Source organism: Callionymus lyra, chromosome 3, assembly GCF_982586985.1.
Source record: "Callionymus lyra chromosome 3, fCalLyr1.hap1.1, whole genome shotgun sequence".
Classification (NCBI taxonomy): domain Eukaryota; kingdom Metazoa; phylum Chordata; class Actinopteri; order Syngnathiformes; family Callionymidae; genus Callionymus; species Callionymus lyra.
Window position 1 is genome coordinate 27320055 of NC_141820.1, and position 22233 is coordinate 27342287.

The 22233-nt window shown below is 41.3% G+C and overlaps 1 protein-coding gene across 2 annotated transcripts in view; it reads right to left on the reverse strand.

Annotated features, from left to right (window-relative positions):
• Positions 1-8310: 8310 nt before the first annotated feature.
• net1 (neuroepithelial cell transforming 1) overlaps positions 8311-22233 on the reverse strand; it is a 38479-nt gene continuing 24556 nt past the window's right edge. The window contains exons 1-9 of one of the 2 annotated variants that reach the window (XM_087787338.1): positions 13900-14187; positions 11889-11996; positions 11644-11808; positions 11226-11288; positions 10878-11051; positions 10534-10791; positions 10288-10458; positions 9877-10063; positions 8311-9754 (exon numbers count right to left, since the gene is read on the reverse strand). In XM_087787338.1, the coding sequence (XP_087643464.1) occupies positions 9342-9754; positions 9877-10063; positions 10288-10458; positions 10534-10791; positions 10878-11051; positions 11226-11288; positions 11644-11808; positions 11889-11996; positions 13900-13992 (1632 nt within the window). In that variant the 5' untranslated portion in view covers positions 13993-14187 and the 3' untranslated portion in view covers positions 8311-9341. Of the gene's footprint in view, positions 9755-9876; positions 10064-10287; positions 10459-10533; positions 10792-10877; positions 11052-11225; positions 11289-11643; positions 11809-11888; positions 11997-13899; positions 14188-22233 lie in introns of those variants that run through there. The other variant, XM_087787337.1, reaches the window with a different exon arrangement.

The following is a 22233-nucleotide window of genomic DNA, read 5'->3' on the forward strand; positions in this document are numbered from 1 at the left end:
CACACTTGTCAAGTATAAACGCAGTGATAATAAAAGTGGTTATTATGAACCGAAAAAGGTAGTATTTTTCTAAGTTAATGGGTCTTTTTGCGGATTCTGTTTTCAAAATAAAAGTATAATGGCACAGCACATGCAGCACTTATTTAAACGGCATGAGTTTTATTCCTTCTCAGGAAACTTAGTTTTGCTGTGAACACCATTCTTAAAAAGTGTTCAAAGTTATTTTCTAGAATTGAAAGTCTTTTAAAATGAGTTCCTTGCCTGAGGTATGCAGAGTCTCAGTGCTATACTGCTTTGCAGTGTGTAGCAAATGTTGTTGAATGAACATTGTTCAAACACAGACAGGCAAAGGAGTTAAACGTCCGGAGGAGGCAAAAGTCTCTACGTCACGACAACAGTATCTCGGCTGTTTGTTCCAACAGGGACACTGTTATCTGGACAAATCGGGGGGGGGGGCAACGCCAACACTCACATGTACAAACCCAGCACAGACTATGATACCTCTGACTGCAGTCGTGTGACATCACACAGTGCATAGAGACAAGCGAGCATCTGGCTACATATACACAGCTAAAGCACAACATCCTGAAATATTGAGCTGAGTAAGACTGTTTTATTTTATTTTCAAAATAAAAGCCATATTTCTAAAATGTTGACAAGGTATGATTAAGCTTTAAAGACTAACATTCGGTCATTATATTATGGGGGGATTCAATGTATAGAATTTGACCCAGAAAGAGGGTCCAAGTCCAAAAAGTCACTTGAGTTGACTGGAGAACCATCGGTAAGCATATCCTTGTGTGTGTGTGTGTGTGTTTGTGTGTGTGTTTTTGTGTGTGTGTGACTGAGGGGTCTAACAGCAGAGGGATCAGAGATAAGTCGGTGTTGAACAAAGCCGATGATTGTCGGACCACACAGCTGGAAGGAAATCCTCTCACTGATGCTGATCATCATATGGATCTGTGTGTTCTGCTGCAGGTGCGACTAACTAACATGTAGTTCACGTCTCCTTCTGCGAGGTCACGTCCTCACATCTTCACTAGGTCATACGATGTTCTGTATTTTCCAGCCTGCTTATGCAACACGTTGAAAAATCGATGTTCTCACTTTCTAGGCATCCAGGTGTCGAGGAGACAGCCAGCGATCGTACACAATGACCCTGTGATTGTTTACGGCTGCTGGCGGCTCTCTCGAGTATAGATGTCACTGCTCGGATTCCTCGGTTGCATAAGTTTATGAGCTTCATTCTTACAAGGATGTGAATCAAGTATCTGTCAGATAACAACCCTGATTTATTGGGACATAACAGAAGTACACGATGTTTGTTTTTTTACGCAATTTGGGGAATTCGGACTTAAAATGTTCCCATTTTTAGTGAAATGCGTAATATTTGTGGTTCAGCTTTCAAAATTCCCCAGATTTCTAGTTACGAAAAAAGGATGTTAGAGGTTGACAGGAAACAAAGAGAATGAATTTGTAATATCTGTCCCTAAAGTTCACCCAAAATCACTCACTTTCTACTCGACTAAGAGTTGGGATTGTTTTCAGAGTAATCTGCTCATTTTTAGAGTTAAAGACAAAAATGTTTGTTCATTTTATTGTAGTGACTGGAGCTCAGTTGTCTTCATCTGCATCTTCGTCCAAAAAGACACTTAAAAACATCAAAATAACTCCATACTGCTCATCTATAATCTCTTGTATTGAAGCATTCATGTTAGAAATTGTTTTGAGAGGAAGAACACCAGGTAGATCTTGAACATGCGCACAGACACTTGCATTGTTTTTTTGATGAGTACACACTTGTAGCTGGAACTGGACACGGCAGATGAGCAGTATTTGGATGTTTTTTGATGTTTCTTTGTGGGTAAAGACAGATACGATGAATGCATTTGAATTTTGGGTTTAACTTTCCCTTCAATCTCACTTTGTATTTTTAACCAAACATAATATATGTATTAGTCATTGTTGATTTTGTTTTGTTGCCGTTGATGTCAAATGATGATGTTGATATTATTGCTATAGTCGTTTGATGCAATAGTCTTAACTGATCACTTTTGTTATTATAATCCTCATCCTTGTTGTCGTCACTTCCTTGTTGTCTTTATTAATTATTCATTGATTTACTTATCTTAGTTGTGGAGTTTGTTGAGCTAAACTTTGAGCTTTAATATTAGAATCAGAAACTTGTATTGCAAGTGTTGTAAACACAACAAATTCTTTTTTGTGTGGTGTCAGTACAGAATAGAAGAATGAAATAAGATGACACTCAAAATAAGAAACAGACAAACAGAGTCAAGCACCAAGTCAGCCGTTCTGCTGCATCAACTGAAGAACATGTGCTGCATCTCCCTGTTGTTTATTTTAATAATGAAAAATAATAAAAAAGTCAGGCAGACATGACGCGACAGATTGCAGAACAGTAGTCTCGTGTCAGAAGGTGGAAATAAAAGTGTGCTGAATGAACACAGAGGCTGCTGATGTGTTGAAGATCAACATTATGTCTCCTACAAGTTCTCAGCCAGAGTTTTGTCTCATTAATCTCAGAGAATAAACTCCAGCTGATGAAGAATAATACAGAACCATTTATGGGTGTGTCCGTGTGTGTCTCTGTGTGCGAGTGTGTGTCAGTGTAACACCTTTCCTTTGTCATCCTGACTCTTCTCATCTTACTGGGACATACAAAGTCCTGGAAGATGAAAGGAACTCTGGACCGACAGTGATGTTCTGGGTCAGGAGAGACAGACTGTATTTTGGGTTCAAACGTGTTGAGTTGTGTGGCAGATTCCACAGTGAAATCAAAGAGGAAATAAAACCCGGAGCAGACTTCTGAAGCTGCTCGATAATCATCTTGTTGAAGCTAAAATACCAAACTGATCCGAGTGTTGTTCGAGTGAGCAGACGAGGGACGACACGACATGTTGGCATCGCCGACATCAGAGGGAACCTGGACACGTAGACTCACGTCTGAAGCTCCGGGGCCTCGCAGAGAGGAAATGAAACGGAGTTGGAATCCCCGCTGACACAGGAGCAATAAGTTGGAAGGATGAGTCAGAGCTTAAGGCTCTGATGGAGACGAGGAGGTTCGTGGGGGCAAACAGTCCTTCACATATATGAATTTATTTATCTGTTCCATTGCTGTGTGTTCTTTTCTGTTCGACTCGCCACCGTGACTTGAAATCATGGAGAAAATATCCTATTGGTGAAGAAATATCTGCTACTGTAATAAGTTAGTTTGTACTTCAACTTTACTTTTTGTTGTTACTGTTACAATGAGGTTTTTGTTTTTTTCATTAACCTATATCATGTTATTGACTATAATATTGTTACAGTAAATCATTTTATACTTCACTTAAATTTGAAGAATAAAAACCGCAACCCTGGAACTGGTAGGAATACAGTATGTCAAAAATACTCAAGCAGGTAGATCATTTACATTTTGTAATTTTTATTTAAGTAGTTTTCTGTGAGTTTATTACATTTGTAAGTTTTCAAGACAGACCATTTAAAAGTGTTTTGGTCTAGAATTTGAACAATGGTCAAACATTGTGTCTGCTACTTTCTATCTGGAAGATTAAATTGTGCTTTTGTGCTTTTGGAATGAAAAAGAATAATTCAGAGTAGAGTTGTGTTCTGTTTTTTTTTTGTATTTTTAAATGAATTGTGACATGATGCTAGTTAGCCCTTTGGCTAATGTTAACTTCAACAATTATTACAATTAGTTTTAGGCAAATCAAATTAAACACAGGCATGTATGATGTAAATAACAAATACAGAGGGCAGAAGGGAGTTACAGGAAATAATAAACAAAAAAAGTTCATTACTTATTTAGATACGAGAAAGAGGTCAGAAAATGAGTTTATAGTGAGTTGAAAGTTCTGAATGTGGTAGATGAAAGACCTTCAGATCCTAAAAATAAAGCTTTAAATAATCCTGTTTAGGATAATTTACGGTCTAAAACTGGACTTTGTGGAGGTGGTTGTAGACAGATGTGCACATCTGCTCTGATGGAGTCGCACACACAGACAACATCTGTACTGAATCCCAAGTCCATAGAGCGTCTTCAGATCTTCCAGACAATTTGACACTTCAGTGCGGCTAAAGATTCAAACACAGGTCCAGATCATAAATGATCTAGATGGATTCTTCTGACTAAGAAAAAGTCAAATGTCAGACTTAAGACATGAGAGCCAATGAATATTTTCATTAGGTGTGAGTTTCCTCAGAATTGGACTCTGTGTTAATGTAGCCTGAAGTGATTTCATAAGAGATTTCATAAGAGTTTGCCGGAAATTGTTGTATAACAAAACACGTTAACTCGGCAGGATTCTACCAATCTGGTCTTGCCTGTAAACGTAGACGGGTTTCATCGGCTCATTATGCAATATCGGCCCAGCATTTATGAGTTTTAGATGAAAAGCAGATGCAGCTTTACACTTGTTTCAGTGTCTCCGGAGGGCAGGGAAGTGACTCGACTGCACTGGGCCTCCATTGTTGCTGAGGCAGTTTCCCACCTTTCGCTGTCGTCTCCCCGGGCAGGAGGAAATCCCTGCCATTAGGCGAAGCAAATCCAGCTGACAGTTCTTTTTCAAGGGGCGACGGCGTGATGAGTGAACAAGCTCTTGATCCGTCAGAAACCAGTCGAGCCGCTTGTTGTGGCATCAACAGTCCGGCGAGAGTTTGAACTTTCTGACTCGAGCTAGACGTCTGAACTTTGAGTGAACAAAGCTGCCTCACGTTTACCCGCCTAACAATCCCCCTGTTGTGTTGTCTCTGGTCTGGGTTTCTCGGTCGCCTCCCTCGCCGATGAATTATTCACCAGCACGTTCCTCAGATATCATTCCCAGAGCCTCAGTGCTGGTATCAGTGATGTATTCATTTGTTGAGTCCTTGAGTTCATTCCTTCGGGCATCATCGTCTGTTAACTTACCCCTACAGGCTTCTCCTGAGATGATCATTAACTCTGGTGCGAGCCAAAGATGATTTTGGTGGACAGGAAGTGACAGACACACCAATCCACTGAGTATGATGGAATTGTCCAGCCTAGATGAGCTTGGAGTTGTACCCTCCACTCCCTCAGTGAGTCATCTAGTTTTCGTTCTTCAATCCTGCATTGACACTTAGATACAGATAAAGTCAAAAACTCAGTGGACTTTATCCTCCATTTAGAAGCAACGGAACAGGTCGTCACAAGTCGTTGACAAGTGTATTAGGCGTAAGGAATCTTCAATTGATTCGTAGGTCCAGATTGTAATCTAGAACTCCACTTAAATGTAACCAAGTTCATTTTGAGCCTGTTTGCTAGTTTTGAAAGTGAGGGCCTTAGAAAAAAGAAAAAGGGAGAAAAGGTGAGAATGGAATTTAAAATAATATGACATAATATATATATTTTTAAACTATTTTCTGACCATACAACATGCAAACTGTCATCGCGTCATCAAGTTTCTGATCATGTACCATTTGTCACTATGTCATGTTCACAACCTGGATGATTCTTACCAAGTAGCTTTTAGCTAGTTAGCAGGAAATGGACTAAAGCAGCAGAACAACATCTGCTTAGATCTCAGAAAAAAGAATTCTGATCCTGACGGAGATCTATAATTAAAAAATTATCAGGATTGCTAAACCAATAATAAATATTAAACACTGAATAAAAGTTATGAAATATACTCTTGATATTGTAAAGCATTTACTTTTGCAAAGGGTTTCCCCAGAAAAGGGTCAATAGTTTTTTAATGAACTTGGGAATTCTTGAACTAACAAACAAACAGTCAAAGGCTGATAATCGGAAAAGGCTTAAATTCTCAAGAAAATCTGTGAATTCAAGAATATATTGATTTACATATATACCAAACAGATTTTGTTTTTGGAAACCAGCTAACTGGATTGAGCCGATGTGGCGGCTCTGTCCACCTGTCATGACCACAACCCTCCAACCACGCAGCCCGAAGCTGCTCTCAGGTATCAGTGTTTGTGGAGGCGACTGTTGTGTTGACGGGCCAGTGACAGACGGTCAGCATCTGTCAATAACTCCACCCTCAGGTGCTTCAGTCGTTCACGAGAGCTGTTGACAGAAACTTTAGGATAAACCTATGGATGAGTGAGCGCTGTGTCCGGGCAGGTTCAAGTGGAAGAGAGTGGGCACTCACTTCAGAAAGTTTAGTTTCAGATCTTCCATTTTGGAAGTGAATGACAAGAGTTAAACGTATGTTTAGAGTAAATCTATGTATATATTCCTTGATCAAAGATTATCCAGACCATAAATCGGACCGAGGGTGACATTTTACCTCCTAGGTCTTGAGTTGATGTTCGGATCTCAACAACAGCTGCTTCTTTACAACGTCGATTTACGATGAGCCTGGTGAAGACGTCATGACTCTCAGGTCGTCCAGATCTCATCAGCAGCAGCAGCAGCAGCAACTCTGATGCAGGTTCAACTGTCCTTTAAAGAAAAACAAAAGTCCAGGATCTGTGAAGAGATCATGAGCCAATCAGTGGAGAATGCTCCCACTTTTTTCACATGATGAACTCATGAGCAGCATCTGGTCTTTGCCAAGCCGACAAATTAAAGGGAAAAAAAAACTTGCTGCACTGAAAAAAAAAAGGCCAAAATCCAACAGGTCCAGGATAAAGACTTCATCTGCTATGACTTCAGTGTCTGTTGTTCGCACGAGCCAACTTTCTCTAAATGTTTGTACCTCCTGGAGACACAGTCGTGAATTTAATGTCCCAGTTTATTTCTGGAGGGCAGCAGCAACGATGTAAACTCTCGGGTCATATCCTTCTTCCAGGTTAATGCGCCAACTAGAGTTTAGTGTCTGGTTATTTTAACTACAGCTGAACCAAAGCCCAACAAACACATGTGTCATCTGAGTTTTTGTGGTGAATGTTGTTGGGCAATCTCCTGTTTTTTTAATGCTTCAATTCACTTTTTCTGTCCTTCAAAGTCAGTTTGTGGGGGCAGTAGCTGGTGTAAAAAGGCTTTCTTCTTGCCATCTTCGAGACATTCCGCGTTAAGCTAAGCTTGGTTTTATCCAACGCCTCTTCTTGGCTGACACCTCCCTAGGGTGGCATCCATGAGAGATCCTGATAAGCCATGTGTAACATCATGGCACCAGTTCTGACATAACTGGTAGAAACTTCTCTCTGTCCTTACACGACTGACCTTGAGACTCCTCAGTGTGGACCAGAAGTTCTTTTCTGAGAAGGTTTGAAACTTTCACTAGGATTTGCGCCTCTGCTTTACTAATTTGTTCCAGGTGGAATTCAAACTGATCACCTTCTCTAAAGCTTCCATGCCCGACTAGGAAAATGCGTGATAGAACCTGAATGAGGACAAAGTACTCACAAATAATAAGGCCAAAGAAAGCCTGCAGTCCTTCAGCTAATCCATCGCGAGGTAACACTTTTTATGTTTTTTCGAAAATGTCTGTGTATTTTGCTGGTTGGAGCTTTAGAAGGATTTCAGGAGGAATTCCAGCCCCGAGGTTTTCTCTTCCGTTTAAGCTGCTAACTGTAGATTTATAGCTGTTATGTAAAACGGTGAAAGTGTTCCTTATGCTCGGTTCACAGCAGAGTCAAACCCTAAGACTCATTTATTTATGTTATTATTCTCTAAAAAGAACTTCTATTTGAAGAAAAAGAATGTCAAATGTCTGTATAGCAGTCATCAGAGAAAAAGGTATGTAATTTGACATTTACATAATTGCACATGTGTTCATCCATACTTTTGCATTCAGTGAGAATCCATTATGAAAACGATCATGAAAACAAAGAAAATACATTGAATAAGAAGGTGTGTCTAAACTTTTGGCCTGTGCTGTGTAGTCTTGGCCTTTTAGTGTTTTTAAGTTTGTATGTATTTTTAATTGTGTATTGTTTTATTGTTTAGGTGCCTTGTGAAACTAGTCTGTGAAAGGCTCTTTACAAATAAAACTTACTCTTTGTATATACAGTCAAACATTACATTGTTTTTAGTGGTTAATAAATATTTTGAAAGAAAACAAGTTCCCTCCATGTGGCTACACTGGATTATCCAAGGCCATATTAAGTACCAAAACATGGATACGTACCTTTGCAAATTGAGTTTAATTTATTTTATGATGATTTTTTTATTGTATATTATTGTCAACATTCTTGGTACACACGTCCTTAACCTTCATTTTATCCTGTAAAAGTGACCTGTCTTGGTGTTAGTGTTGTTTGAAAGTGATATTTACAAAGATCCACCCCAGCAAGAAAAGAAAGAACAGTTGTGGACCAGTTCTAAGAAGCTTTGAGCTTTGAGTTTAAAATAAAAACATGAAGCAAAAGTTCAGTTGTCAATCTTACACAGATCTTTAATGTTCTTTTGATATACAATTCGTGGCAGCAGGTCTTTTCTTTTACATTTCTTTTTCCATTCTTCCAACTTAAAGTTCATATTACCTACAGAAACCTTTTCTTTCCTTCTTCTCTTTATCCCCTACGTTCAATTTCCATCATTCCAGTACCATGATGTTACCCATCATCCATCTTCCAACCTCCAGCCTCTCATAGCCAAAACCATCATATTCACTCCTTCTTCCTCTTCAATCTCTCAAACTACTTTCTTTTTCCGCTTCTTAAATAAAACCCGACGACTCGCTGCCTCGACACAACTGATGCAAGATGCTACACTGAAAAGTACGTTTCGTTCTGAAGACTTCGTCAGAAACCAACATGGCTCAGTTCAAAATTTGGATTCAAAACAGAATTCCTCATCGCTTTAGATTTCCTCCCCCTCTCTCTTTTGATCACTCGCTCCAAAGTGACGACAATCTATTTTTTTCTAAGAAATCAAAATCTCATTGGATTTAAGTTAATGCCTCTTCAAAAAAATAAAATAGTATCTGAGTCATTCGTCGTTCAAGGAATGTATAAAAATAAGACAGCTCATCTGATTACTTTAAAAACAAAAACAAAGGAGTAACTGCGTAGATCGTTTCGAGGGGAATTCCTGTCTACAGATATTAAATAATTCCACCTTAAAGCTAAAACAGTGCTGCTTTATGAAACTAACATGACTACGATACGATTATAAAAAATTGTAAAACTTTCATTACTCCCCTCAAGAGTCTACAAATAAAAAGGCTTAAATATCAAATCAAGAGTAAACAGGATTTGGATGCGACACCTTCTTCAGAGCGGGTGAAGCCGTACATCTCCGAGAAACACTGAGCCTGTCTGACGCACTTGATGAGGAGCGGTGAGGTAAACAGCTGCCAAGAAGGACAGTAATACACTGTTGTAATGAAACACACACACAGACACACATAAATATATCCCGCAAAAGGTTATGTACAACGAGTCCGATCGAGAGTCCGTCAAACCATCGTCTCTTTCCTCTTCCCGAGGGCGCTGGCCGACTTCTTGTCCGCCTTTTTGCTTTTGAGCGGCGCCGGTGAGGGCAGCGGCGACAGGGACGAGGACGGGGACGACGCGGCGCCGGGCTTGGAGCTGCACGGCGTGGTGGGCGCGGAATGGGAAGTGGGCTGCGGGGAGTTCTCGTCCGACTCTTCCATGTGGACGATGGCGGAGATGGACGAGGGGCGGCGCTTGGAGCGGACGTCCGCCGAGGGCTGCAGCGGGACGGCGGCCTCGCCCAGCGGCCGGTGGACAGAGATGGCGCTGCGCAGGCAGTTGAGCCACTGCTGCTTGTGGAACACGTCGTTGACCTGCAGCGTGTGGGACTGAGCCTGGCTCGGGTCTTGGGAACGCACCCGGAAAATGTTCTTGGCTGCGGGGAGAAGAAATAAGAGTGTTGAGTCTTCTGACAACACTTTTCTGATCTTTCTCTTTCTTTCATTTCCTACTAATCTCTCCGACTTCCTCACCAGATTCATAACAGCGAGAACTCACCTTTGTCTGCGTTACTGAACGCCCCCCTGAAGGATCCGCCCATCCTGACGTCTCCGTCCTGCAGGTCCTCCAGCACCAGGTCCTGCACCGGGATCGGCTGCCGGTACACCTGGTAGCACTGGCGCTCGTTGCGTGTGACGGAGCGGGTCAGGACCAGGACTTCGGTGAACAGGAACACGTGGAGCTTCTGAAACAAATAAACACCAAGTTGAAAAAAAAAAACTTCATAGAAGTTTAAACATTTTCAGCAAACATTTTGTTTATTTTAAGATACAAATTATCTTCAAAGGAATTGACAAATTAACGATAAAAGTTATTTGTGTGACTTACACTTCAATAATTCTATCAGTCATCTTATTATTAGATTCCATTTTAATTAAGTTAAATGACTAGGATGGAGGCTCGTCTTACCGTTCCACTCTTGTTGCGAAGCTCTCCGTGACAAAGCAGACTCTTGCACTGCTCTAATCGAGGGTCCTTCTGCCGGTCGTCCAGGTACTCCAGCTTGTGGATGTAGTACTGGCACTCGGACTCGCCCTTCTTCACGTCGATGTCCGACAAGACTCCCTGGATGATGGTGATCTGTGCGACGAGTGTTCCAACGATCAAAACCAGAACAGACTTGGAGAACCGTGATGTGGTGTTGCGAGTCCTTACCGCTTCCTCCAGGCTGGCGGTGTCGGGGTGATCCACCGGAGTGTGTCTGAGAATCTCTTTGAGCAACAGGGGGTATTTGACCAGACGGGATCGAGGGATGTCTAGGAAGCTCCAGAGATCCAGCTTCCTGCTGAACGGAGACTCCAGACATCTCTGCAGGAAGTCCTGCACCCGGCGGTCTTGTTTCTTCTGGTCCAGCAGAGCTTTGGCAGCGAGCTGGTTGCTGCAGTACTCCTTGTAGGCATCCAGGCGGGGGAGCTGCACCATGGGTAAAAAAAAGGAGATGGTCAATTATCGCAATCCGAGGCCGGAAAGAACCATCGCTCTTCGTTGCAAACACCTACCCAGCTGACAACGATCCGACCGATCTGACCCACGGTCCCATCGGGTCCGGTCGCTTTGGAAAGCCGCGCCAGCAAGTCTTCGTGCAGCGGGATGTAGGCGTCCAGGTTGCCGAAGATGTGCGAAAGCTCTTCCTCTGACATGATGGAGAGCTTCAGCATCGGGTCGTGGTACGCCTGAGGAGCAGAGGAAACTTTTATTAACAAACTCCTCGTGAATCAAGGTGGGATATAAATAGACGTTCCAGAGAAAGACGGAGGAATTAGCCTCTCGTCTTTTTATAGACGCCGGGCTCCGTGTCGTAAAACAGTCTCTGCCAGATTGTATCTATTTGCTTTAGAAGTACAAACCTTGCGTGCGAGCTGGAGGTCTTCAATCAGGTCCTGTTCTCCGCGAGACAGCTCGAATATGGCCTGAGGGGAGAGGAGAGGGAGATCCTCGTTAAGAAAAAACACATGAATCAAGAGTGTGATCGCACTATCACGGCCTTGAACCCCTTAAAAGTAAATCCAGAGCTCAACTGGTGCCAAGTAGCTTTAAAGCCTCTTTGGCTACCGCCCGATCTGCTTTCCGGGAGTTTATGGTTTCTGACAGTTGGCTCAGAGGTCTGACATAAGAGGGGGGCTTTTGTTTGTTGGCTTGTCAGGTATATGTGAGCTTCCACAGGGTGGGAAAGGAGAACAGAGTCCTTTTTTTTTCATTTAGACTATCTGAAGCAAATAGTGCAGGGGTGTGTGAAGTCTGTCTGGGATGCAGCATAACACTCACCTCTTGGCGCTTGATCTCTTTGGTGGAAAAGGTTCCTTTTTGGTGGACGTCTATCGTCTCCGACCATAACGTGCTGTTCCTCCTTTTCGGCGGTGTTGGGGCCGTCGCCTTGTTGCAAGGCTTCTGGGGCGCGCCCGGCGACTTTCCATCGCTCCGGAAGGAGGCCTGGTGGAGGAGAAAGCCCGGGACATCAGATGGGGTTTGCAGGGCTAACTCTGGCTCCATTCGGGAGGTTCGGCTCTTACCTGGATGGTTTGGCCGAAGCGCCGGACGGCCCCATTCTTCACGGGAGAAATGAGGTTAGCCAGCGACGTCACCCTGCCGAGAGGACGGACACGCTTGTTTCTGGGTTCCTGAGGGGAAAGGAGAAGTCGGTTAAAGGACCAGAACGAATGTCAGAAACTATAGCGAAGAAATCTTGAAACCACCAATGTGAGACCTTTGCATTAGGCTTCGGTCATCCCGTGTGACTCCCATGTGATAAAGAACATCCAAGTTTTAAAACCCACTGTTTGTGGCTACGAGGTCTAGCAGCAGACAGACAGGCTGGCGGGGCAGACAGAAATACTGTACGAGGAGGAGGACGCCGCTGAGGCAGCTGTTCCCTCCATCAAATGTCTTGAGCCGGGGCCAGCCCACTGAAGCACAAAGACCCTCTCTGACTGCTGGTCTGGAGGGGAAAAGGGCCTGGAGGAATGCCAAGAATGCACGAGACCCTGCTCAGCTGTTCAACACCCCCCCCCCCTCACCCCCTCAGAAACACGCTCTGCAGCTATCTGGCCTGACAACAGCCACAACTTTAGAGACCCCAATCACGGAGTCGGCAGGAGATAAATGCTTCCTGCTGGTTGACGTCAAAACGGGACAGTGTGGCGAGAGTGTGGAGGTTCTCTTTGGAGTTAGAAGAGGTGCAGGGTCTTGGTTGCGAGTCGACACAAGCTCTTTAATAAGCCTTGCGTGAGAGCAACAACACACCTGGGCTAAAGGTAACCCCCCCCTTCCCTGTGGGGAAAGGTGGGGCGGAGGGAAAGGGGAGCTTTTCATTGCCTCATGCCAACAACAACATACAGCTGTGGTCAAACAACAATACATCTAAGGTAATGATTTTCAGCTTTAAAAAAAACACCCTCGGGAAGCAGTATTCATTACCACCGGGGCAAAGTTTTGTGTCTATAGGAAAACACAGCTCACTGGTCATATAGTCTCTTCTCCCAATTCAGGCTATATTCTGACAGCTCAGTGGATCTGGAGAAACATAGCTGCCTTTGAGTCCCGGACACATCCGAGGGACGGATCAAACAGAAGTGGACCTGAAGAATCCTGGTGGTCATGAGAAACAGCACAGCAAGCCCTCTAGTGGCAAAACGGCGCCATCGGATTTAGAGCTCAGACTTTGTGACCCGCCGGTGTCAGTAAACATTGGGAATAAAGTCAGACAACGAGGGGGGGAGGGCCGGCTGATTTACAAAGTCAATATTGGACAAGGGAACCCTTCCCTTCTTTTTTGGAGAGGAACAATGACAAAAAGCCGGCTCTTCTTGTATCGCTTGTAAAAGTCACTCGAGGCAAACAAGTGATATTCAGTGACCTCGACTCTTCGACTCATTTGCACAACCTCAAATCAGGGTGAGTGTGTGGTCAGACTCCAGATGTGTCCCTGCCGGGCTGATGCAAGCACAGGATCTGGAAAACCAGACCGCAAATGCAAGACTTGAGGTTAACGCCAAGTCAGCAAAAAAAGAGAGAAAAAACTTGTGTGCTCAGTTACATATATGCTTCCCCTTTTTTATCAATCACTGACAATGAAACCACAGCTTCCCAAGAAATCGCTTCCGATTTACTCGAAAAAAGGAAGCAAAATGATTAAAAGTGGCCTCAGTGCGGGATGAGAAGTTCTGTTTCCACGAATGAAGAAGTGAAAGAGAATGAGAGGATGTAGACTGTGTTACCCCCTGCTAATGCATTATCACAGGAACTTTTAATGTAACTTCCATGTCCTAGCAGGTCTGAGCTGCCTGCTGGGATGCGTGAATGGGATCAGACGGTGAATACACAAATGAAAGAACTGAGTGTGAAGGTGCACTGAAGAGAAATCCCATCAGTTACTAGTACAGGTTAGGCTGCATTGGTTTTTCATTGACTACGCAAAAGTTCAAAGTACAAGCGTCAAACCCACACAAACACACAATCTCTTGATGAGGACTTGGGATAGGCTCCGCAATAAAACACTAAGATGACTTGAATCCTGTGTCTTACCTCTGACTCCTTGTTAGCTTGGTTCAGGGAGTCTATCACTTGCAGAGTCCGCTTGATAGGCCCCGAGCTTCCCAGGTCATCGTAAGCCACCATAGCTTTCAGTCAAAAACACAATATCCTTTTTTTTTTTCCTTTAATCCTCGTGAGTCGGCTCCAAGTAATCCAAGTCAGAGAGAAAACACCATCAGAGGTGTGATTGTAAAAAAAAAAGGAGATAAATAACCCCCTTCCCCCTTCAGTTGCCTTCTACTACTCCCCTAATGGGACAGAGCTCTTCTGTCACACACTCTGTCTAAACTTTGGTCTGAGGTGCAGCAGGGTGGGAGGGCTATATAGAGCGAGAAGGACGAGGGGCGGATCGCATGACTCGGGACAGGCGGGACCAGACTTACTTGGAAGCCCGCAGGGTCTGTTGATGCACAGAGAGTGAAAACACTGGGGGGAAATAGTCGTGCTACCCTGAAAAGTTTTTGGATAAACAGAGCACGCTTAAACATGTGCAACAAGGAGAGAGATTGATGTTCTTTGGTGCTAGAATAATTCATCTTATGGCTTCAATCTATTATCATTTTCACGTTATTCATTTAGCAACGGAGTTTTTAAAAGCATATTCAGCCCATACCATCCCTATATCAACCAATTTAAAAATTAATTAAGGCTGGTCCTTTATATTCTTAAAATCATCCTTTTATTAAAAGATTTTTTTTCCATCAAATTTTCACCTCTAAATACAAGACTCCAAAAAATCCATAGTGACTTAAAAACATTTAGTGCATTGTTGGTGAAATAACAATGATTTAATGTTGAGCAATATAAACAATATTGAAGATCTTGAAGATCTGAAAGAGCACCAAATTGCACACCACTAAGCAGAGGGACTGTACGAGGCACATTTGTGAAGCCAAAATGTGCCTCATGGGGTTTCTTAGACACAAAATGCACAAATGAGGTAATAACATGCCTTGTGTAGTAAAATGAATGACACCTCATCAAACTAGCAACAATTAAAGCATCATTAAGACTGATTTTTTTTTTGTAACCAGACAATGAAACTAGTCACAAACAAGATTGCAGGTTAAAAGTCAAGATAGAGTTGGCATAATAACACAAAATAAAATTTGGATTACAGTTGTATGGCCACTTCGGATATTATACAGCAACAAATATATATCCATATGCCTTTTCTGTCCCATGGCGTGTGACTGTGTCCACAGTTTTGTACATCATTAAACACACAATTAATCGTGTACTGCGTTATAATTTCTTTTTTCTATCACATCATTATATTTTCTCTTTTTAATGGTGGAGTTAAATACATTTTTGCTCACAAAGAAACTATAGAGTCCATTGTTAAAAGTTGCTTAAAAGGTTATCAAATATACTAAGACATCCATATCGTTTAAATATTGGATTTAAAAAAGAATATATTTAAATAGTAATATTGACAATAATATAAATCTATTATCATTTTCACATTATTCATTTAGCAGAAAGGTTTTTAAAAGCATATTCAGCCCATACCATCCATATATCAACCAGTTTAAAAATGAATTAATAACATTTTTATGATTTCTTAAATATATCCTGGTTTCTTTATAGTCTTAAAAATATGTTTCTCACTTGTAAGTGTTTTGTGAATAGAAAAACCAACTTGTTATTTGAACTAGTATTGCATTTTGTGTAACAATAAAAAAGAAAGTGTGTGTTTTTTTAAAACTCAGTAATTACATTTTAATGAGGTAATACAGCATTAAAGCAGTAAAAATGGTTAAGTTAATGTTTAGGTGATAAAACCTTCAAATAAACTTTACACTGCCATTTAATGTAATAAGCATCTCTCTAAGTGAAGATGGTTAACCATGACTTCAAATAAGGGTTTGATGTTAAACACGCCTGGTATCAGTTATGACAACGTCATTTTTTAGGACAGCTTCAGCCACAGTAGTGTTTTGATCACGCCATGTTAGCCAACTTATCAAAGTGCAGGCCGAGTCTTTCTTGTCTTCTCTCTGAACAGAGCCGTTATCAGCCTCATCAGCTCAGACGGGGGAGGTGACCCATTACAATATCAATAGTCGGGGGATATTGACGCATTCAACCAGATGTCAACACTGAAACCTGTGTATTAGAAACTAGTGGGGGCTTCCGTTAGCTGCTGCTACTATTCTGGTAAAAGGTTTCATAGTTTCAGTAGAGCAATGGAATTAAAAAGTCAAATAAAAGGGACAACTGGATCATATCTCCGCAAAGGTGTCACGTTACTGTCCATCATTAGAACAAGAATAAACAAATAAGCTACTTATCTTAACTGGTGTAGCTAACAATATGTGAGTGGTGTTAACCTGAAAATCTATCTGGGATTGCCATTTTTCACATTGTACACTGTTTGGAAGCAGCAGACTGATATTTAACATGTTGAAACAATACCAAAGCCAATTTTTAAAAATCCTTTTAGGCGTTTATAAACGTTTCATCAATGATGGAATTGCAGATGAACATTAGAAATGTGTGCAGCCCCCTTACTGTGCATATATCTCTCAACTGATTTTACAATAATAATTTGGGATCACTATCTTAGTTTATTATACACTATTGTAAAGTTTTCTTGTTGTTGAGACCAACAACTTCATCTCTACTGTATATGATACAAGACAATACAGGAAGTGCAACTAAAACTATCATCTATTTTCTATCCAAACCTCTTGTAACCACCAATCCTCTTTGATTTCAGTGGAAACATCAGTGGTTAAATGATCTATACATGCATGATAGCTCCTGAACAAGCACCTTTGACTGATGTGAAACATGCATCTTGTCCAGCGTTAATGGAGCGCGAACAACAGCCACACCTGATGCCACACACCAGTTTAACTGCTGCACAAATGCACGGCAAAAGAGCGGAGGTGCTACAAATGTGATGGTGCTTCAGTGGCAGATGAGGGTGTCACACTGTTGGCGTGTTCTGGACAAATGGATGTCGGGTGTTGTGTTCTTTATCCTCCTGGGTCAACGCCGAGGTGTCAACTCGACCGGGGGACGTCGAGCTGCTGTCTGTCTGTGTCAAAACACAAATGCAGATCAGTTTGGGGGGGTTGTTGACACGTTCTTTGACCAGGAGGGGGTTCGTCCGTGCCGGAAACAGCCGGGACAACGCCGAGGATTTTTGGATTCGGGTCGTCAATTAAAGGAGATGAGGGAAGACAGCGCAGAAGACAACTATGTCTGAGTGAGTGGATGTCATAAACCGTCTGTGTGTAGTCTTCGCCCGCACACTCCGCTGTTACTCACTGCATGGGGAGACTGTGGCTGAGTCAGCGCCTCGTCTGGCCCCGGAACGACAGAATCCAAACACGACGTGGCCCGGCCTGCTCGCCTCCAGTCACACTTACGTTTGCAGCTGGAGCGCATCCGTGATTTACTCTCTAAATCTCACGCGCAGCAATTTGTGCGTTGCGATGAGTCACGGGGAGAGTGGCGGAGTTTCACCGCCGTCTAACCCATGCCGTGCCAGGGACAGACCTGGTACGAGGCCTGGGGGGCGGGAGGGAGGCAGGACACCTAATTACAGAGTTAAAAAGGAATCCTGGGGCAAAGTAAAACTGCACTCTGGCTGAAATCAAACATTAGGCCTCACTACTGCCCCCCACTGAGTGAAGCCATAACACTGCATGAATACAAGTTAATATCTGCAACAGCATCAGTTGCTTGTATGTTAAAGACCCGAGGGTCACGTGAAACAATGACATCATGTGCGTGAGAGGCAAACCTGTCACTGACAGAGAGCAGGTGAGATATGACTCGAGAAGGAGGGCTCTCTGTTCTCTCATGGGTGACATCAGTGATGACGGAAGTATGTTTACATTACCACAGCTTTGATCACTGATGAAGGTTTCAGGAACATAAACACAAAGAAGCATTTTGTATTAGTAAACATTTCTTTTTTTCATTTTCTATAATTTCATAGTCCACACAAAGTATTTTTCCCACTGTTTCCAAAAAAACCCTTATGTGTATCTTAAAAAAACTACTGTAAGGGCCCAAATACATAGATATTAGACATTAGATATGTCATGTAATGCTCTAAAAACAGCACAGAGTACTCTAACAGAAGAACAACAGCAGCTAAATAAGAACTACATAGAGACTAGATTCCTGTAAATAAAATGTCACCGGACATGAATGGCAGTTAATAGGGTTGTAAAAAGTACCAAAAGTATATAATAATAAAGTATAATTGATACCGATTTGTTTAAAATTTTGGGTTCTTCTTTTTTCTTTATCTTTATCCGGTATGGAGATGGTATCGAATATTTACCTTACTATGGGCATCAAGTTAAACATTTTAGTATCGTGACAACCCTAGTAGTTACCCAAAAGTAATACAATGTTTTTTTTTATTCCCTTTTAACTCTACCTGATGAAAAATGTTTATCCAACAGCATGGGAAAAGACTGTGTTTTTAAGTGGACAGGGCCTAAGAGAATTAAGTCTTTAAAAGGCTCAAGGCTTTAGGAAAACACCCGCACTCAACACAGAACAAACCAGTTCAAATCCACTAGCAGAGGATTTTATAGTTTTGGTATTCCTTTTCAAGTCCAAATAACTATTTTTTTTAAATAAAGCAAATTCAACAACACAGAGGAGACATGTTACGACTAAATCCTTCAGAATACCTTGTGTCCCTTGAATATTAGAAGCCATGCATTAGCACGATAAAAACGTTATTTAAATACTTCACACCCTCGACATCCTTAGGTTTGTTTTCCATTCAAACAGTTCTGTAAAAATCCACACCTGTATCGTGTATGCCGTCTGGACCAACTGAAAAATTTGTAGCTTGAGGATTGTTACTTTAACAAGGCTACTCGTGTGTACACATTGTACCCTATTATATAAAAGACTGGAAAAGGTGAACATTAATAGTTTGTGGGAAACAAATAAATGAAATCAGGCTGGTGAAAAAACAGAACAACTATCCATTATGTCATGCCTCCTAGCAAAGTATCGAGTGAAGCTTAATTTTTCTCCGGAGGATTAATAGTTCTGATGAAAATAACTCCCTTTAGGAGATTAAGTTGTTCCAAATCCAAGTTTCCAGTGGGGGAGTTTGATTGGGACATCTCAACTCTCGAGTCAGGAACTATAAATAACCCCACTCCTTTTTAATCTTCAGTTAAATAGTAGTCTGTGACGTAATCCACAAACAGCCTGCAGAAACAATGAAAACTTGGACTCTCGGATCACAGCGGTAACAGTGAGTTGCTCAATCATGTCTTCGTGTTTGGATTCGTCATCTGTTCACGCCCGCTACAGAACCTGGTTGCTAGCAAACATTATGTAGTTACAGGAGTCAGTGAAACTGTGGGCAGATGAGGGGGCGGATAACATGATCAATGACAGCAATCTTAGATCCACTTCTTCCAGTTAATTTTGGAGTGTATCACCAAAATCAAGCCAAAGCAAAGAAAGAACAGAATCCCAGCCTGCATTATTCAGATCACTGCCCACAGGGGCTCTCGTCTATGAAGGAACAAGTACACTGTAATGTGTATTACCTCTACCTTTGAGCTTTTGTGATAGACTACCTATATGTTTTAAAATAACTGAAAATATTTCAACATTCAACACAGCATTTTCAGGAATATAAAAAAATGTTAATCCAATTTGAGATATTTAATGGCGAGATGAACGTGTAAAAAACAATACGTTTGTTGAGTTTGATCATTCACAAATTGTGAATGCCGTTTGGTGCAATTGTCTGGTCCTATTAAGTAGGAATGCAGAACTTTGATGCATAACAACAGATTTAGTTTTAATAAGAATATTGAACTGTGGAATGTGGACCTACAAAAACAGTGCATATATAAAATCAAAAATTGCTGTCATTGATGATTTAAATGAAACTTGATTTATTTTTCAATGTTGCATTCTTAACTTCAAACTGATTTAATAATATTCATTTTGTGCATCAAAGCTTGCATATGTTCTGGCCAACAGTCAGGACGTTTCAAACCAAACCCACCGGCTGCACTCCTCGGTGGAACATAGCGTGTTGGGATATGACTGCACACAATTAGAGAAGTAAATAAAGCCAGCGTGAAAGAACAGACGGTTGCTCTGATTTCAATCAAGGAGTGGCCTCCGAGACTCTGTATAACACTTTCCCCTGCTTTGTTTAACTAAATCTCAGCGACTGATCTGACTTGTTGCAGGAGTTCGGGCTGTACGTCTCTGCTAATCCAGCACATGTGGGGACAAGAAAAACAGAGCCCGCATGGAAACATAAATGCACATAAATGGGGAGCAGCTGCTCGCTTGGACGAATAACCAAATGTTCCCTCAACCTATAAGTGAAAGAGTCACTCACTGAAGAAGGTGGCAAGGCCTTCCGTCTACACACCATAATTGGAACTTCCTGTTGACTTGAACGGTAAGATAGTAAAACATGCCTGAAGGTAAAGGGTGTTATCTTCCTCTGAGCTCATCTGCCGACGCTGTAAGAATAAATGTGCGCACGTGCAGTTTTCCTCGTTCAACACTGCAGAAGACTGATCCTGGCTGTCAAATCTTTATATTATCACTTGGATATGAACATCTTATCTTACAAAAACAGGGTATAATAAATCAACTTTGCATGTTTAAACTGTTAAACTGACATAAACACAATGAATTAAGAGAACAAAATTTGATTGAAATACCGACTGATTTGTAAGCTTATAAATGCAACTGCTTATGGGAATGCAATAGATAGATATGTGAAGGTATTTTTCTGAACATTTGACGTTAATCTTCTGTCCACGATCTAAAAGTGCCATGTTGTATTATCGTAACAGGGGCTCACTGTAAAACACAGCCTGAAGCAGCAAAGGGCAACAGTTAAGTGAAACTACAGTTTTATTGCATTTACGATAACACATTAATTATTTATGGGAGAATGGGACACAAGTTGAATAGACCTGTTATAAGCATTTGCCGGCTGTTTTCCCACCTTTAAATGGGAAATCCAACTGGTTCAGAGTTCTTACACTTGATGACTTCCAATGACTTTTCCAGAATCCCTCTGAAACTTTGACCGAATTTCACTTTGGAATAGCTTCACACAGCATTAATAACATAGCACATGTCAATTCATATTTCATGGCCTACACAAGAGTCCATTACCAAGGCGTTTTTTCTTTAGCCAATTTTTCATTTTCCTGAATATCTATTTGACAGTTATTAGAGTTTTTCTCTTTCTAGAATCCCTTTCTTTTACAGTCTTCTATGGTTGACCAAAGTTTTATTTTTCTTACTGTGATTTTTTTCCCCCTTTTCCTCCTAGAATGTTATAGCGTTTGCTTTACAAAATTAGAGGATATTTGACTTTGTTTATACAATCATCCTGATCCTTATAAAAATGTAGATCATGTTGAAAGGTTTTCAACAGTCAATTAACTCATTTATACAGTAATTCGTACTTTTATATTCTTTGCTAGTTGAATTTAATAATGTCATTGTAAAAATAAACTTAATTTAACTTTTTTTTCTTTGTCCCTAATTTACTTCCGGGTTGACAGCCTTTTAAAAACAGTCATAGATTATAATGTGGCCCCTCATTAAATTAATTGCACTTCTCTGAACTAGAGGCTCCGTGTCTGAAGGCGACTAGTCAACGAAAACCTGACCTAACACAAGTTGTGTAGTGATAAACAAACAAGTTTTGCGCTTTAAAAACCAATAAGACAGTTTCCTTTTGTTCACAGCAAAACCTTGCATCAAATATAAAATACACTTATCCAAAGTTAGATAAAAGCCTCTATGACTGGATAGAAGAAGATTGTCTTTCAGATTTTTTTTCCATTTACCTGATTTTTTAAATCAGCTATGAATTAAATCTTCTTATTGTATTGAGTGCTTTAAAAAAAAACTACTGCTAATTAAAATGTGTTGAGTAAGACCAACAGTCTGTTTTACTTTGTTACATGCATATTTTCTGTATATTCGAAGCATCTCTTATGGGAGTTGGATAGAATTTTCTGATTAGCTTTTTTATTTGATGAGAATTGAATAAGGTACGGGGAGAAATGTTCAGGGAACCTGTCGGGCCCTCCAGTGTTTCCCACATAATCTTTTGTTTGGTTCTGTCCCCTTGAGCCAAACCTGAGTTGTTTACATTATGGAATGCATTTTGGGTTTCTACAGCTGCAAACATGTGGTGTTTGGCCTGAAGCCTCAGAAGGTCAACATGATAAACCCTTGCATGTATTCAAAACCACATCTGGCATGTAAATGTCAGACATATCAAGGAGGTCGTAAAGAGTGTAGAACATGAAAGTTGGGGAACCTCCTGAAGAT